Genomic DNA, 15764 nt, shown 5'->3' with positions numbered 1-15764 from the left:
CTCACTCTCACTTGGCTCTCTCTTACTTCTTCTTCTTGATTGCTTTCACACTTTGTTACAAGCTTACACACACACACACACACACACACACACACACACACCTATTTATAGGTGTGGTTGCCGACATAAATAATGCTAGAATTTTCTAGCATATTATTACACACACAGCAAACCGACTTGCTTTCCTAAAAGGCTTTGAGTTCTCCTAGCTTCTAATACATTCTTTAGCTTAGATATTTAGGTGGATAACCAACTTAAATTGCTGGAATCTTCCAGCTACTTTTGCCGACAAAGATTGCTAGATTTTTCTAGCTTTTGCATGCATTGCTTTTGGATTGGATCACTTGTCTTAGGCCACACCAATTGGGCTGGTGTTGATTTTCAACATTTGTTGTAGTAACCATGGATGATTGTTTTTTATGGTGCTTGATCTTGTCCAAAATTTGAACTTTATTGAATTGACACTTCCTTTCAGAATGCCAAGGAATTTGATGAACTTGATGAGAAGTGCAATCAGGTGGAGTTTAACTATGAGAATGCTAGCACTGCTTATTGCCCCCCTTGTTTGCGTCCTTTGAATTGCATGGAATCAGGGTCAAGCCACACGCCGCCTTTAGTTACTTCTTCGTCATTATAAACTCAAGCTCCCCCAGTACTGTCTTTTTTCGATGTGGAGAATCAGGTCTAATTGTTTTTTACATATTTCATCACCACTCTTGCAGTGCAAGGCATTGACACAAATAGCAAGGCCTACAGACAGAAACACATATATATAGCTGCGTTCAGATTGGTCTAGAGTACATTGTTAACGTATACAGAACTTATTCTGATAACATCGAATCTTCCGTAGCATAGCAGGCTTAGAGGCAACATTTATGATGCGAGCAAATTATTTGTTATGCGTGAATATTCTGTACCTTGAGTCACAAGTAAAAGCAATAAAAGATATTTGGTTTTAACTTGCACTGTTCAGATTGTCTTGTATTAGTAGATCGAGTCATGCAAGTAGTGTCAGACGCATCTTCTGTTAGATGGTTTACTTGGTGCACTATTTTTCTTTTTCATGAATTAATTTGTAAATAAAATTCCTAGAAACATAGTTTGACATTCTATGTGTACATAACCGTTTATTCATTTTCTCAAACACAAGAATGAGTTTTTTTACTTGAATTAGACAAAGAAAATTACTTATGCATAACCTATTGTCGCCATCGCAGAATGATAACTTAGTGAGGAAAATATTATTTAACGACGAATATGTTACTGCTGAAGAACGTATTGTAGTGTAGCCTATGAGAAAATACACATCTTGGGGACGTATCTTTGTATATAGTTTGACAGGTGAGCATGAGATTGTCAGGTGGAAGTCATTTTAGTACAGTAAAGTTGTACTTTTGACTTCTACGATCAACTTCGAACTTTGGTCCCCGTGGAGCCTTTGGTAGAGTACTAAGTAATGTTGAACTGCATTAATAACTCTAAGTTTTCAAGGTGTTGCTCCCAAAAGTTTGGTTAAGGGCATGTCACATGTGCTTGTCTGGGTACAGAAAAATCGGTGGCACAAATGCCAGTTGAGGAATGTAAAGTGACATATGATTGCTATTATACACCATTTAGTTGAGAAATAATAATGTTATGGAGTCCAATCTAGACAAATTTAATTTGAAAATTGATTGTATTTCAATTTAATCTTTTTCCCTGGTAAAGAAATTAGGTAAAAAAACCAGGTAAGATGCCTTACAATATCTTACAAGTAACATAACAAAATAATATCGTGGTTAAAATATGACTAAAAAGATTGAATAACAGTTGGAAAGGCATACAATCAGCATCAAGGCTCAAACATTGTAGATTTGGGCTCCAATATCTGATTTGTGCCAAGATCAACTGTTTTGAACGGCGAGGCAAACAACACTGAGCGCTTTGTCCTGACGTATGGGCATTTTTGATCAAATTACTAACCCAAAACGGGATTTAAGCTTTTATTTGTTTTCCTATTTGTACTCCTATAAGCAACCTATGGGGTGCTAGGGTTGTAATCATTCGCATTATTATTCGATTATAAATTTTGAGGTTTTCTTAATTCTTGGTGGATTCCAGTTTAATAGTGGATAATAATTTAGAGTATTTTGTATACATTGCACCGGACACTCAAGCTTGCACGTGTGTTAAAGGTGTCTCAAATGCTTGAGCAGTGCAGAAAGAATTTTAATTAGCATGAAGCGGAATTTCTTATTGTTGAACAGTACAAGAATTGATCAAACGAATTACAATATAAATGGTTCCATTCCTAATCATATCAAGATCTTTTGCAATAAAACTCAACATGTCGTAATAATTAAGATGCAAGTTTTGGGATGGTATAGGTTGTTGACCCGTCTCAATGAATCTTGCACAACAAGAATATGCCTTCCAGAATTATAGGATTCTACACTCTCACTAATAAAAATTTGGTGTTATATATAATGGTTCTTTGCAAATTTATGCAGGTTTTTAGTTCTTTTCTTTTGTCATATTTGAGTTTAATTCATGAAATATCTGTTAGAGAATAGAATTCAGCATAATATCACCGAGGCCTTTTATAATATATAGGTGATTAAATTAGACGCGGTGGACCATGTTGGGCCTGAAAATTTATTGATATCAATGTGCTAATGATCTCATTCATAAGGATTTTTGAAGGGCCGAAGTTGATTCTTTGGAGTGAAGGAAATTTTTTTTTTCCAGTAATTTATAAATGCAAAGGTCGTATTACAAGGTAGCTGCATAACAGCAGAATCAAACAAGTACAACAACACAACCCACAATTTCAAGATAATAAAGTTACAACAACCTCATTTCTCTCTCCATGTAGGACTTTATTCTATAGCTATTTATATGCTTCTCATCTCTTAATTGGAAGGAAAACTAGCTAGTCTAGTTTAGGGAACAGTGGGAGGTAATGGCTTCCCAAGGAATGGATGTGGAGGAAATGGCTTCTTGAATTTTGGAATCGGCTTCTTGAAGATGGGAGGGGGAAACGGCTTCTTGTAAACTGGAACTGGTGGAGGAAGTGGCTTCTTGTAAACTGGAATTGGTGGAGGAAGTGGCTTCTTGAATTTTGGAAGTGGATGGAAAATTGGCTTCTTCAGAAATGGCTTTTCTTCCACAACCAGAACCGGTGGAGGACCCTTTTTGTAGGGAGGAATCTTTTAGACTGGAGCTGGTGGAGGGAGTGGCTTGAAAAAGGGCTTTGGAGGAAAGATCTTAGGTGGAGGCGGCTTCTTGAAGAATGGCTTGTGTGGAGGCAATTTAAATTTCTCTTCTGCAGCTTCTGCTCTTTGCAACTCTTCATTATGGACATAGTATAGACACAGAGACGTGCATAAGATTATTACGTATGAGGAGCAAAACAAATATATATGATTAACTAATAACCAAGAATATATACAAAATGATCATCAAATAACTACTACTTAATCACACATTAGACTAATCTATGATTACATATGAGTCTTATATAATGGAAAAGGAAACTAAGATTAGTTTTGAAATTGTTTTGTTTATATATGCATGCATGTATAGGGAGGTTCAACTAAGGCCCTATTCAACGTTGTATCAATATTATGAACTGTTTAGTATAAAGGTCTTCTCTCAAAAATCAACGTTGCAAAAAACCATGCAAATCCGACACAATTTAACTACTCAATAAATGGTTGTCATTTTAGAGTACTTTGGTTCTTAAAAGGAAACTATATAAGTATATATATTACCTGAAAAAGCTTTGGCTGCTGCTTGTTCACCAGTTACCTCAATGGTCTCTCCATTGCTATAGCAGAAGCTTGCAGCAAAGAAGCAGAACCAGAGACCCAGAAGAGCCCCTTGAAAAGCAACACGAATCTGCATTGAGAATTAAGCCTTTCTAATGCTACCACTGGATATACTAACTGTGCAAAAGTGCTTAATCCAAACGTACCATTTGGTTTTGGTGCTTTTTATCAGTTCCACAGGCCTTGTTATTTATAGCAAGTGGATGAGCTGTTTAGGAGGCTTAGGCCTTATTAATTAATTGCTTATTTTTCGTTACTCTCTGAAAAAAGAGTTCTGTTAGGTTCTTAGTAGCTAGCAGTGAAATGTTTCCTCCCGCTTGTCAATTATACTTTGTACTCGTAAATGGTGGGTGTCCTATTCAACGAAAAAGTAAACAAAACCGCTTCTGGTCTAATTCTTGGGCAATCATTAAGTTGGAGCCTACTATAAAGTAGACCTCAGCTACGTAGCACATAAGCTTCTTCCATTCATTCGATCCATTAGGTTCTTCAATTTGTTTAGAGAAGAAACGAGATGAATCCCTTTTTTTAATGCGGGCATTGCTCTTTCCTTTGACTTGGCTTTTGTTGATGTCGATAGAGACTCTGTACTCCACAACTTGGGCCTAGTATCCAACGTCATATGGATATCCCTTTGACGCCCTTCAGTCCTCACCAGCAGTATATTGACAGTTGTGGAGTTAGGCCTTTCGCTCCACACCTCACTATGTTAAGGGTTTAAGTTGCCTAAGCAACAAGAGGGAGATGGGAATCTAACCCAGCTAGACCTTTTCATTACGCGGATTGTAGAGGGCCCGAGCCCTGCACCCCATTCAATCCCCCACTAGATCAAGGCCTGCCATATGTTGGACAATTTCGACCATGATCTCGAAAAAATCTTGGGCCTTAATACAGGCAAATTGGATGTCCTCAGCTTCGGGAAAATCAAATTTCGCCAAAAGGCGGCGCTCAATCGAGCAAACAGAATCTCCTCCTAGATGGACCTGCTTCCTCCCCATGGGAAGAGACCGGATTAGCGGGGATGTATTGGGGGTGCGGCTGGGCTACTCTTCGCCTTCCTCAATAGGAAAGGGCTCTGCTAAGACGCCTAGATCGAAAGAAGTCCAACCGGCCGACTACTCTACTAGAAGCTACTTTTAGCTTCTATAGCGAGCCTTCCTTTTTTGTGTAGTTGGAGTTTGTATTGGTGTTGAATGAAAATATTAAACAAAGGCGAGCAGTATAAGCCTAATGGGATGGTACTTACTTTCATACTGCATAGCTGTCGTCAGCTCGTGTCGTGAGATGTTTGGTCAAGTGAAAGAAAGGAGATGGATTGTCTGCCCTCCCCATCCCATGTTCTTCCCATCCCCTCTTATTTTGTGATCACGGTTAAGCCACGTTAATATTTTATATTCCCATTACTTTTTGTTTTATTATTTCTATAAAAAAATCAATATAAAATGTTAACATGGCTTAACCGTGATCACAGAAAATAGGAGGGGATGGAAAGGGCATGGGATGAGAGGGCAAACAACCATCTCCGAAAGAAAAAAGTAGACTCAATGTCATAGAAATAGAATACATCAGAATCAGCACCGTCTTATTCATCTGCAAAAATAGGACTAAAAAAAATCATGATTAGGTAAATAGGCAAATTGATGTTCGATCACGACGAGAGGGAAGAGATCTTCGGTCCATGATTTTCTGTAGATCTTCCCATATTGATAGCTCAGAATTGTATACATTTAAGTTCTATCAAATAACTCAGCAAACTATACTCCATAAGTACGCAAAAAAACCATCCCGAGCTTTTTATATTTGTAGGAGTTGCCTGTTGCTTTTGTTACATTCAAGTCTCGGTTGGGTGCAGCCCTAGTTATCCACTCCCAGCAGCACTCAAATCCACTTCTTTGGATCACTGACGATGCTTCAGAACCCAGGGATGTATCATGGAGAAATTTGGCAATCCCAGTCCGAGTTTTGCCACTCTGCAATTTTGGAGTTATTGTTGCAGCCTCCCTTCTTACAATTTTCTTTGCTATCCCAGTCACTGCCGTCCAGGGAATTGCCAAATTTAAAAAGTTAAAGAAATGGTTTCCCCCTGCCATGGCTTTACAGTTGATGTAAGATTTTCTTGCCGTTCTTTTTGCTTGAATATCATGCGTGCATGTTGAATCTTTGACTTGTGGAATATATGCCTCAATTAATCCAGCAATCTGACTATTAATTCATATCTTTTGGAACATTAAATTAAACATTGAAAGGACCAGTATAAAGATCCGAATGATAAACAGTTCCATAAATTAGAGAATTGAATATTCATGGTTCTGGATTCAGAGCTTCTATAAGCAAACTTTGTACTGCTTTGGTTATAGTTTTTATGAATTGACATCTTAGATAATGCTAATATGTACAGATCAGGGTTAAGCTCTGTCATAACAGGGTATCTTCCGAGTGCCGTTCTGAATTTGTTTATCTACATTGTTCCATTTACAATGCTCGGAATGGCTAAACTATCAGGCTGTATCTCAAAGAGCAGGGAGGAGATAAAAGCGTGCAACATGGTTTTATATTTCCTAGTTGGAAACGTCTTCTTTTGGAGCTTGTTATCTGGCTCTTTAATAGATGAAATTGGCGAATCTTTTACTCATCCGAAAGATATCCCCAATCACTTTGCTAGAGCTGTCTCTGCTCAAGTGAGTTGGTCTTAATACTTTTGTAATATTCTGTTTACGTTTCGTTTTAATTCACGCTCTTCATAATTTCCAAAGCTAGTTCAGTGTTGCTTTTTTCTTTTCCTTGTATAAGTTTTAAATAGTTGTGGACTCTTGGATAATTTTCTGTTGTGTTGCATACTTTCTTTTCTTTATTGTTTTCAACTTATCGTTTTTAAATAATTCTGAAAATACTGATTTGGTCAATAAAGCTTGATTTCTAATGTTTCAGGCAGATTTCTTTGTGACATATACTTTGACAGATGGGCTGTCGGGGTTTTCTTTGGAGATCCTCCAACCAGGATTACTTTGCTGGGATGCTATAAGGTCCTGTACATATGGCCGTGGAAAAGAGAAGACTCCTTATCTTTATTCATTACCTTACTTCAGAATCATTCCTGTGGTCTCGCTGTCCGTGCTGATTGGTACAGTATATGCCGTTGTGGCACCACTTATGCTCCCATTTTTGATTGGTTACTTCTTGCTCGGCTATGCGGTGTATATAAACCAGGTTAACTTTGGCAACTTTGCATTTATTATTCAAGTCATTGTTATTGTTCCTATGAATGTCTGTTCTTGTAAATTCACGGCTTCCACATTCTTTTGGTCCCTTTTGTAGTTGTGCTTTTGTTCTTTCTTCTCCCAATTTGTTTGGATTAAAACTTGATTTTTGGCCCACGGATGGAGTCGGCCCAAAAGGAGGCCTAAAGGAATAGAAGATCAAGGCCCGGCCAAAACTTGGGAAAGCAGGAAAGGGCCCTTTCTGACTTGATACAATTCATAAGGGCCACTTGCCTACCTAACCAAGGCTAAGTGGTGTAGACTGATCAGACTGCACAGCCCATAAAGTACTTTATGGTGGCATTACATGTAATAAAGCTGATGAGTCATCACCCTCAGACCGCATTCGGGCAAAGCTGTCGCTACAGGAGCCAAACCGAGTCGTCTATAAAAGGAGGAAGAGAAGACAGGAATAAGGACACTCAATCAAACAAACAAAAGCACAAACTCTGCTCAAAAAGCCAGATTTTCCTTTCAAAACGAAGCTGTAGTCAGCCCAAGCCTTCATCCCCCGCGGGATAATCTTTTCTCCCAACCCCTGTAATAGCTCTGCTACCTTGTTCGAACAAGTTGTAGTATCGATTCACCCTTTGTATTCTCCTTTCCCCTCTCCCCCTCTAAGCTTTCAGACCTTTGACAGAACTACAAAGATAGGGACCTGCAAGACGATCAGCCTTAATTGATAAGGTTTAATCTTGCCCGACCTGCTTTGCTCTGTCTTTGTCTTCTCTTTCTTTAAAGTCTAGCAATATGTTGTATATTTCCAGTTATATGCAAGTTGTTTCTAGTAAAATCACAATGACAAAGCGTTCTCAGTACTTGGATCCGATTTGAATATATCTTCAGTGTTTAAATCCAATCCAAGTCCTAAGCCCTCAGGCATGTAAATCTGATTAGTTTAAAAGTCCTTGGCCTCAAGGCATAAAAAAGAACTTTATGTGGACTTAACCCATCCACGACAATCCTTGATAAACGAGAAGTCCGAAGTTACTTGGGGCGCAAGTAATCGACCTACCTCTTGGTTTTATTTCTATTATATCATGATTATTATAGAACGCTTAAGTATAGAATGGATTATGATAGGAAGCCTCAAGGCCTATACCTAAGGCCCCACAAAGGCACTTATTTGGATTTATTCTATTCTGCGGTCTAGATGGTTTGAGTATAAGAACGGACTCTAATGGGAAGCCTCAAGGCCTACACCTAAGGCCCCACAAAGGCACCTATTTGGGTTCGCTCTACCTCTCAGACTCGGATAATCAGAAATATAATAGTTATAAGACCCCGACAACCATAAAGACCAAATATAATATGCTCAAGCATTGGTTTAGTTTGACAGGAAGCCTCAAGGCCTATACCTAAGGCCCCACAAAGGCACCTGTTATATCTAACACGGTTTCTCGGGCATATGCATATTCACAACTAAAACTTGGCATCTATTCGACATCTGCCATAATGAAGATGGCAGTGGCACGCCTGAGCACCAAAATGTTAACCTTGATTGTGAGCCTCAAGGCCTACACCTAAGGCCCCACAAAGGCACCTCTCAAAGTTAACGCTGTCCTTCTCTTTCCGCCTTGCCCGAAGAGTTTTGCCCGACGAGTCTTGCCCGACGAGACTTGCCCGACAAAGCCCGACAAGAAAGCAGAAACCCGACAGTAGCCCTCAACCGACGCCGAACCTCCAGGGGAGCTGTGTGCTCGTCGGCCAGGAAACACCCCCGACGGGAATTCCTGCCGCGAACACAATTAACATTCATAAGCTAAACAAAATTAAGGAGAAGCATAGAGATCAAGACTTTCATTTTTTCAAAAAGCGGTTGAGAATAATACGTATATAGGGTGTCAAGTAATTATCTTAGAAACATTTTTGCATTTAGATGCAACTTAAAGTTCTGATCCCAGAATATTCATTGGCTTCAAGCTTTTCAATACTTTCATTTAGTAGCTGCTGAAACCGTTATTTGTTGTAGCTCATAGAAATCAACCGGTGGCAAAAGTTTAAGTTAGGGCGTGGGCCAACAATAACCTATCAACCTTAAAGTAGACTTTCTCTGGAATCTGAGGCGAGAAGGGGAACATGGGTCATCAAAACAGGCAGTCCGTCTTGCGCCTTTGGGTTGAGGTCTGCCCCGGGAGTTAGATGCTTGTGTTCAATTATAAAATGTTATAAATTACTAATTAGTATCTCTATCTTTAAAGACAATTGCTAAAATTTATTTTTCACCAGAGCTGAGCATTTTGTGCACTTTGATATCAACTGTATGTGTTATAAACTTCGGTTCTTTTGCAGATTGAAAATGTTTATGAGACTGTTTATGATACGTGTGGACAGTATTGGCCTTACATCAATCATTATATTCTCGTTGCAATCATTCTCATGCAAATAACTATGATTGGTCTCTATGGACTGAAATCAAAGCCGGCCGCATCCTTTTCCACAATTCCACTTCTAGTGCTGACATTGATGTTTAATGATTACTGCAAGATGCGTTTTCTTCCTGCATTCCACCTTTTATCTATTCAGGTATATTGCTAAAATTGTTTTTGTATATTCACTGGATTGTTGTGAGGGAAACAACACTTGAACATTATAGCATGTTCCTTGAAACAATCTGTTAACTAGCTTTGAATAAAGTCGTGTAAGCATTTCCTAGGGTGCATTTGTTGTAGTAACTACGGATGATTGCTTTTTTATGGTGCTTGATGTTGTCCAAATTTTGAACTTAATTGAATTGACACTTCCCTTCAGAATGCCAAGGAATTTGATGAACTTGATGAGAAGTGCAATCAGGTGGAGTTTAACTGTGAGAATGCTAGCACTGCTTATTGCCCCCCTTGTTTGCGTCCTTTGAATTGCATGGAATCAGGGTCAAGCCACACGCCGCCTTTAGTTATTCTTCGTCATTATAAACTCAAGCTCCCCCAGTACTCGTCTTTTTTTGATGTGGAGAATCAGGTCTAATTACTTTTTCAATATTTCATCACCACGTCTTGCAGTGCAAGGCATTGACACATATAGCAAGGCCTAGAGACAGAAACCCATATATATAGCTGCGTTCAGAATGGTCTGCGGTACATTGTTAGTTGTAAACGTATACAGAACTTATTCTGATAACATCGAATCTTCCATGGCATAGCAGGCTTAGCAGCAACATTTATGATGCCATCAAATTATTTGTTACACTTGAATAATCTGTACCTTGAGTCACAAGTAAAAGCAATAAAAGACATTATGTTTTAATTTGCACTGTTCAGATAGTCTTGTATTAGTAGATCGAGTCATGCTAGTACTGTCAGACGTATCTTCTGTCTGATGATTCATTTGGTGCACTATTTTTCTTTTGGCTTTTTAGCCAAAATAGTCCCTGAGATTTGCATAACATATCACTTTGGTCATTGAGATTGAAAATCAATAGAAGTGGTCCCTAAGATTGTCCAACATCCATTATTTTGGTTATTCTGTTAAAAACTCCGTTAAGTGTCCCGGAGCTCTTAGCCAAAAGTTTGGGCAATTTTCAAAGCTTTATAACTCAATTGTTTCTTAACCAAATTCGATCCATAATATATCAAAATGAAGATAGGAAAGTGTAGAACAAGATTATACCAATTTGGAAGCCCAATGGTTGCTGGAGGTGACCAGAAAATAGCCTGAAATATGACTAGTCTGCCGAAAAACTGGAACACTCGCCGGAAATTGGGTAAATTTTAAACGTTCATAACTTCTTCAATACTTAACGAAATCAAGTGATTCAAAAATGAAAATCATACTTCTTGACGCGAGGAAGAGAATGGTACCATTAGAAATGGCTAAATCATCGTGATTTGGCTGAAAAACAGCTTAAAAGTGGCTGTCTTTGTCTCGAGTTAACCACTTTCGAGCTGTTTTCAGTCAAACTGCGGCAAATTAGCCATCGAGAAAGATACCATTCTCTTCATTGTCTCATTGAGAAGTATGATTTTTATTTTTGAATCACTCAATTTCGTTGAGTATTGAAGAAGTTATGAACGTTTAAAATTTACCTAGTTTCTGGCAAGTTTTTTAGTTTTCCCCCGGACCAGTCACATTTCAAGCTATTTTTCAACCATCTCTGGCAACCATTGGGCTTCCAAATAGGTATAATCTTTTTCTGCACTTTCCTATCTTCATTTTGATACAATATGGGTTGAATTTGGTTAAGAAACGATTGAGTTACGAAGCTTTGAAAATTGCCCAAACTTCCGGCCAAGAGCTCTGGGACAATTAACAGAGTTTTTGACGGAAGGACCAAAATAATGGATGGTGAACAATCTCAGGGACCATTTCTATTGATTTTCAATCTCAGGGACCAAAGTGATATGTTATGTGATAGGATATTGTTGGTGATATTTGTACAAGGTTGGGATATGATGATATTGTTAGCTAACAAGTGTCTTAGAATCATTGGTTGAATGTTGTGGTTGTTAGTTGATGATTAGTTGGGAAAATGTCGTGTAACTACCTTAGCTTGCAATCTGGTATAATACTGGATATTTGTGCAAATGCAAGGTTATGATTTGTAACAGAAGTTTGTAAGTAATACAAGAGGAATTATCAGCATATAAGTAAAGGTTAGAACAAGGGTTCTATTATTATGCAAATCGCAGGAACCATTATGGCTAAAAAGTCTTTTCTTTTTCATGAATTAATTTGTAAATAAAATTCTTAGAAACATAGTTCGACATTTTTTTTTTTTTTTTTTTTTTGTACATAACCGTTTATTCATTTTTCAACTCCGCCGTGTAAGTTTATCTTACATTGCCGGTCCCAAGCCCGGATAAAGGAGGAGGGGGAGGGCGTCAGGTAGTCGACAGCCGGCACTCCATGATCACGTCGAATCTTTATGAAAATGAATCCAGAACGAAATCGCGCTAAAGCTAGGGCGTCACCCGTAAGTGGCGCGCTGTGTGGCCTGAGCACAGTGATAAGTGAGCAAGGGTCGCTGTATCTCCATCGGCACCCGGATGCAGTGTTAAATGAGCAAGGGGGCTATAGAAACTTCTTTTCGAACGACTCCACTCAAAGTTGTTTGGGAGCATATGCTCCTATCAACTTTACACGGGACACACAAAAGAAGTACTTTGATCCTATTAGACGGGGAAGGGTGAAGAAGCTAGGACAGAAGGGTAGAGTTCAAGAGAGCAAAATGCGTTTAGGAACGTGGAATATAGGAACCTTGACGGGAAAATCTATGGAAGTAGTAGAAGTTATGGTGAGGAGAAGGATAAATATTATGTGCCTACAAGAAACTAAGTGGGTTGGTCGTAAGGCAAAGGATCTAGAAAACTCAGGGTTTAAACTATGGTATTCGGGCACAAATAGAACGAGAAACGGTGTTGGCATCATCGTGGACAAGACCTTGACACAAGATGTTGTAGATGTCAAGAGGGTAGGAGATAGAATCATGGCAATCAAGATTGTAATAGGACAAGAACTTATCAATGTGATTAGTGCGTACGCACCTCAAGTAGGGTTGGATACGAGTTCGAAGGAGAAATTTTGGAAAGACCTTGGAGACTTGGTGCAAGGAATTGCTCAGACAGAGAAGTTATTTATAGGAGGAGATTTAAATGGACACGTGGGCAGGGAGACAGGCAACTATGGAGGTTTTCATGATGGCCATGGTTTTGGGGAGAGAAACGAGGATGGGGAAGCTATCTTGGATTTTGCAATGGCATATGATCTCTTCTTAGCCAATACTTTCTTTAAGAAGAGAGAAGAACATGTGATCACCTACAAGAGTGGGTCGTCAAAAACACAAATAGATTTTCTTCTAATGAGGAAAGGGGATCGTATAACTTGTAAGGATTGCAAAGTTATACCAGGAGAGAGCGTGGCTAATCAACATCGCTTGTTGGTGATGGATGTACATATCATAAGAGTGAGAAAAAAGAACAAGACTTGGAAGTGCCCAAGGACTAGATGGTGGAATCTAAAAGAAGAAAAACAAGCCATTTTCAAAGAGAAAGTAATCACCCAGTGTGTGTGGGATAGAGAGGGAGAAGCTAACCAAATGTGGGATTCCATGGCTAGTTGTATTCGAAAAGTAGCAAAAGAGGTATTAGGAGAGTCCAAGGGCTTTGCCCCACACCAAAAGGAATCTTGGTGGTGGAATGAGGAGGTACAAACAAAGGTGAAGGCTAAGAAGGAATGTTGTAAAGCCTTATACAAGGATAGGACCGATGAAAATGGTGAAATGTATAGAAAAGCGAAGCAAGAGGCGAAGAAAGCTGTGAGAGAAGCTAAGTTAGCGGCTTATGACGATATGTATAAGCGACTAGATACCAAAGAAGGAGAGTTGGATATCTATAAACTAGCTAGAGCAAGGGAAAAGAAGACAAGGGACCTAAACCAAGTGAGGTGCATCAAGGATGGGGATGGAAAGGTTCTTGCTACAGAGAACGCGGTTAAAGACAGATGGAAATGTTATTTTTATAATCTTTTCAATGAAGGACATGAAAGGAGTGCTTCTTTAGAGGAGTTGAGTAACTCAGAAGAGTGTAGAAACTACTCTTTTTATCGTAGAATTCGGAAGGAAGAAGTGGTTGTAGCTTTGAAGAAGATGAAGCATAGAAAAGCAGTAGGCCCAGACGATATACCAATCAAAGTGTGGAAAGTTTTGGGAGAGACAGGTATAACATGGCTCACTGACCTTTTCAATAGGATTCTGAAAACGAAGAAAATGCCAAATGAGTGGCGAACGAGCACTTTGGTGCCTATCTACAAGAATAAGGGCGATGTACAAAATTGCATGAACTATAGGGGTATTAAGCTAATGAGTCATACAATGAAGCTCTGGGAGAGAGTCATTGAGCATAGATTGAGGCAAGAGACACGGGTTTCGGACAACCAATTCGGGTTCATGCCAGGGCGCTCAACCATGGAGGCAATCTATCTCTTACGAAGATTGATGGAAAGATATAGAGATGGGAAAAAGGATTTACACATGGTCTTTATAGATTTGGAAAAAGCGTATGATAGGGTCCCAAGAGACATTCTTTGGAGGATTTTAGAGAAGAAATGAGTACGAGTAGCATACATCCAAGCTATACAGGATATGTATGAAGGAGCAAAGACTGCCGTAAGAACTCATGAAGGACAAACCGAAAGCTTTCCCATAACTGTAGGATTACATCAAGGTTCATCCTTAAGTCCTTACCTTTTTGCGTTGGTAATGGATGAGTTAACAGGACATATTCAAGATGATATTCCTTGGTGTATGCTTTTCGCAGACGATATAGTGTTGATAGATGAAACTCAGGAAGGGGTAAATGCAAAGCTTAACCTTTGGAGAGAAGTGTTGGAATCTAAAGGTCTTCGCCTAAGCCGATCAAAGACAGAATATATGGAGTGCAAGTTCAGTGCAAATGGAGGCTAAAACGAGTTAGGGGTGAGGATCGGAGATCAAGAAATAACAAAGAGCGACCGTTTTCGTTACCTAGGATCTATCTTGCAAAAGAACGGAGAATTAGATGGAGATCTCAACCATAGAATACAAGCTGGATGGATGAAGTGGAAGAGTGCATCAGGCGTTTTGTGTGACCGCCGTATGCCACTAAAGCTCAAGGGAAAATTCTATAGGACGGCAATAAGGCCGGCGATGCTGTATGGCACAGAATGTTGGGCGGTGAAGCATCAACACGTACACAAAATGGGTGTAGCGGAGATGAGGATGCTTCGTTGGATGTGTGGGCACACGAGAAATGATAAGATTAGGAATGAGGATATCCGGGGTAAAGTAGGAGTAGCCGAAATTGAAGGAAAGATGAGAGAAAATCGGTTACGGTGGTTTGGACATGTGCAAAGAAGGCCTACTGACGCTCCGATTAGAAGATGCGACTATGGGACAGAGGTTCAGGGCCGAAGGGGTAGAGGAAGACCTAGGAAAACTTTGGAAGAGACCCTAAGAAAAGACTTAGAGTACTTGGATCTAACGGAGGACATGACACAGGACAGAACACAATGGCGTTCTAAGATTCATATAGCCGATCCCACTCAGTGACTTGGATTTTCCAAGTCTCCAACCGAGAAGTTTTCCTCACTCGGGAAATTAAGGGAACACTACCTCAACCTACATGCTCCACTCACAAAGCTTCAACATACAAGCTTCAACAAAAGAAAATTCAAAGAACTTAGCGAAGAAGGCTTTGGTGTATTTAACACAATACGTTGAAATGAAGGAAAGCTTATTTATTGATATCCCCGATAAGTTACAAATATGTACATATACTTGAGTCAAAATAAACAAACAAGAAGGAGCCTTCACAAAGGTTGCTTAGGAGAAGTCTCAGCAGTCGGTAGAGCCCCAGAAAGAGAAGGCACCGGAGGGGGATCATTCGGAGCCTCAGTACTGGACAGAACCCTAGAAGGAGGAGGCATCAGAGGTTGATCATTTGGAGCTTCATTAAGCGGTACAGCCCTAGAAGACGAAGGCAATAAATGCCTTTGGAACAAACCCACAAATCTCTGATGATCAAGTAAAACCTGACCATCAGATTCCTTCATCTGGTCAAGCTTCCTCTTCATGTTTGTAGCATAGTCATGTGCGAGTCGGTGCAACTGTTTATTCTCATGCTTGAGCCCTCTAATCTCCTGTTTGAGACTCATCACTTCAGCCGCCAATGATTCAACTTGGCGGGTTCGAGCAAATAGGCGTTGGGCCATATTAGACACAGAACCT

The 15764-nt window shown here is 39.5% G+C and overlaps 2 protein-coding genes and 1 long non-coding RNA gene across 3 annotated transcripts in view; 2 read left to right on the top strand and 1 right to left on the bottom strand.

The window, feature by feature from the left end:
* Window positions 1-965, top strand: part of LOC114822115 (CSC1-like protein At3g54510) — an 11841-nt gene extending 10876 nt beyond the window's left edge. Inside the window, exon 10 of the mRNA XM_029096214.2 lies at window positions 476-965. Within this exon, the coding sequence (XP_028952047.1) occupies window positions 476-637 (162 nt within the window). The 3' untranslated portion in view covers window positions 638-965. The remainder of the gene's footprint in view (window positions 1-475) is intronic.
* Window positions 966-2730: 1765 nt separating this feature from the next.
* On the bottom strand, window positions 2731-3960 carry LOC139190198 (uncharacterized). The gene is made up of 2 exons (XR_011574271.1): window positions 3753-3960; window positions 2731-3328 (listed from the first exon to the last, which is right to left on the bottom strand). It is a non-coding gene; the product is annotated as an uncharacterized lncRNA (long non-coding RNA).
* Window positions 3961-4670: 710 nt separating this feature from the next.
* Window positions 4671-10309, top strand: LOC103447579 (CSC1-like protein At3g54510). The gene is made up of 6 exons (XM_029099166.2): window positions 4671-4832; window positions 5616-5914; window positions 6208-6487; window positions 6738-7016; window positions 9359-9592; window positions 9818-10309. Exons 1-6 carry the CDS (start codon window positions 4671-4673, stop codon window positions 10028-10030), a joined length of 1467 nt encoding a protein of 488 aa, XP_028954999.1. The 3' UTR covers window positions 10031-10309.
* The last annotated feature ends 5455 nt before the right edge of the window (window positions 10310-15764 follow it).

Source organism: Malus domestica, chromosome 02, assembly GCF_042453785.1.
Source record: "Malus domestica chromosome 02, GDT2T_hap1".
Lineage (NCBI taxonomy): Eukaryota > Viridiplantae > Streptophyta > Magnoliopsida > Rosales > Rosaceae > Malus > Malus domestica.
Note: the sequence above shows the minus strand (reverse complement) of the source record. Positions and strands in the feature narration are given on the sequence as shown.

Excerpts from the sequence above, each read along its gene's own strand:
- LOC103447579 (XM_029099166.2), top strand. The coding sequence starts at position 4,671 with ATGATCTCGAAAAAATCTTGGGCCTTAATACAGGCAAATTGGATGTCC. Across the intron at positions 5,915-6,207 it reads GCCATGGCTTTACAGTTGAT|ATCAGGGTTAAGCTCTGTCA; the intron begins GTAAGATTTTCT and ends TAATATGTACAG. Across the intron at positions 7,017-9,358 it reads ATGCGGTGTATATAAACCAG|ATTGAAAATGTTTATGAGAC; the intron begins GTTAACTTTGGC and ends GTTCTTTTGCAG.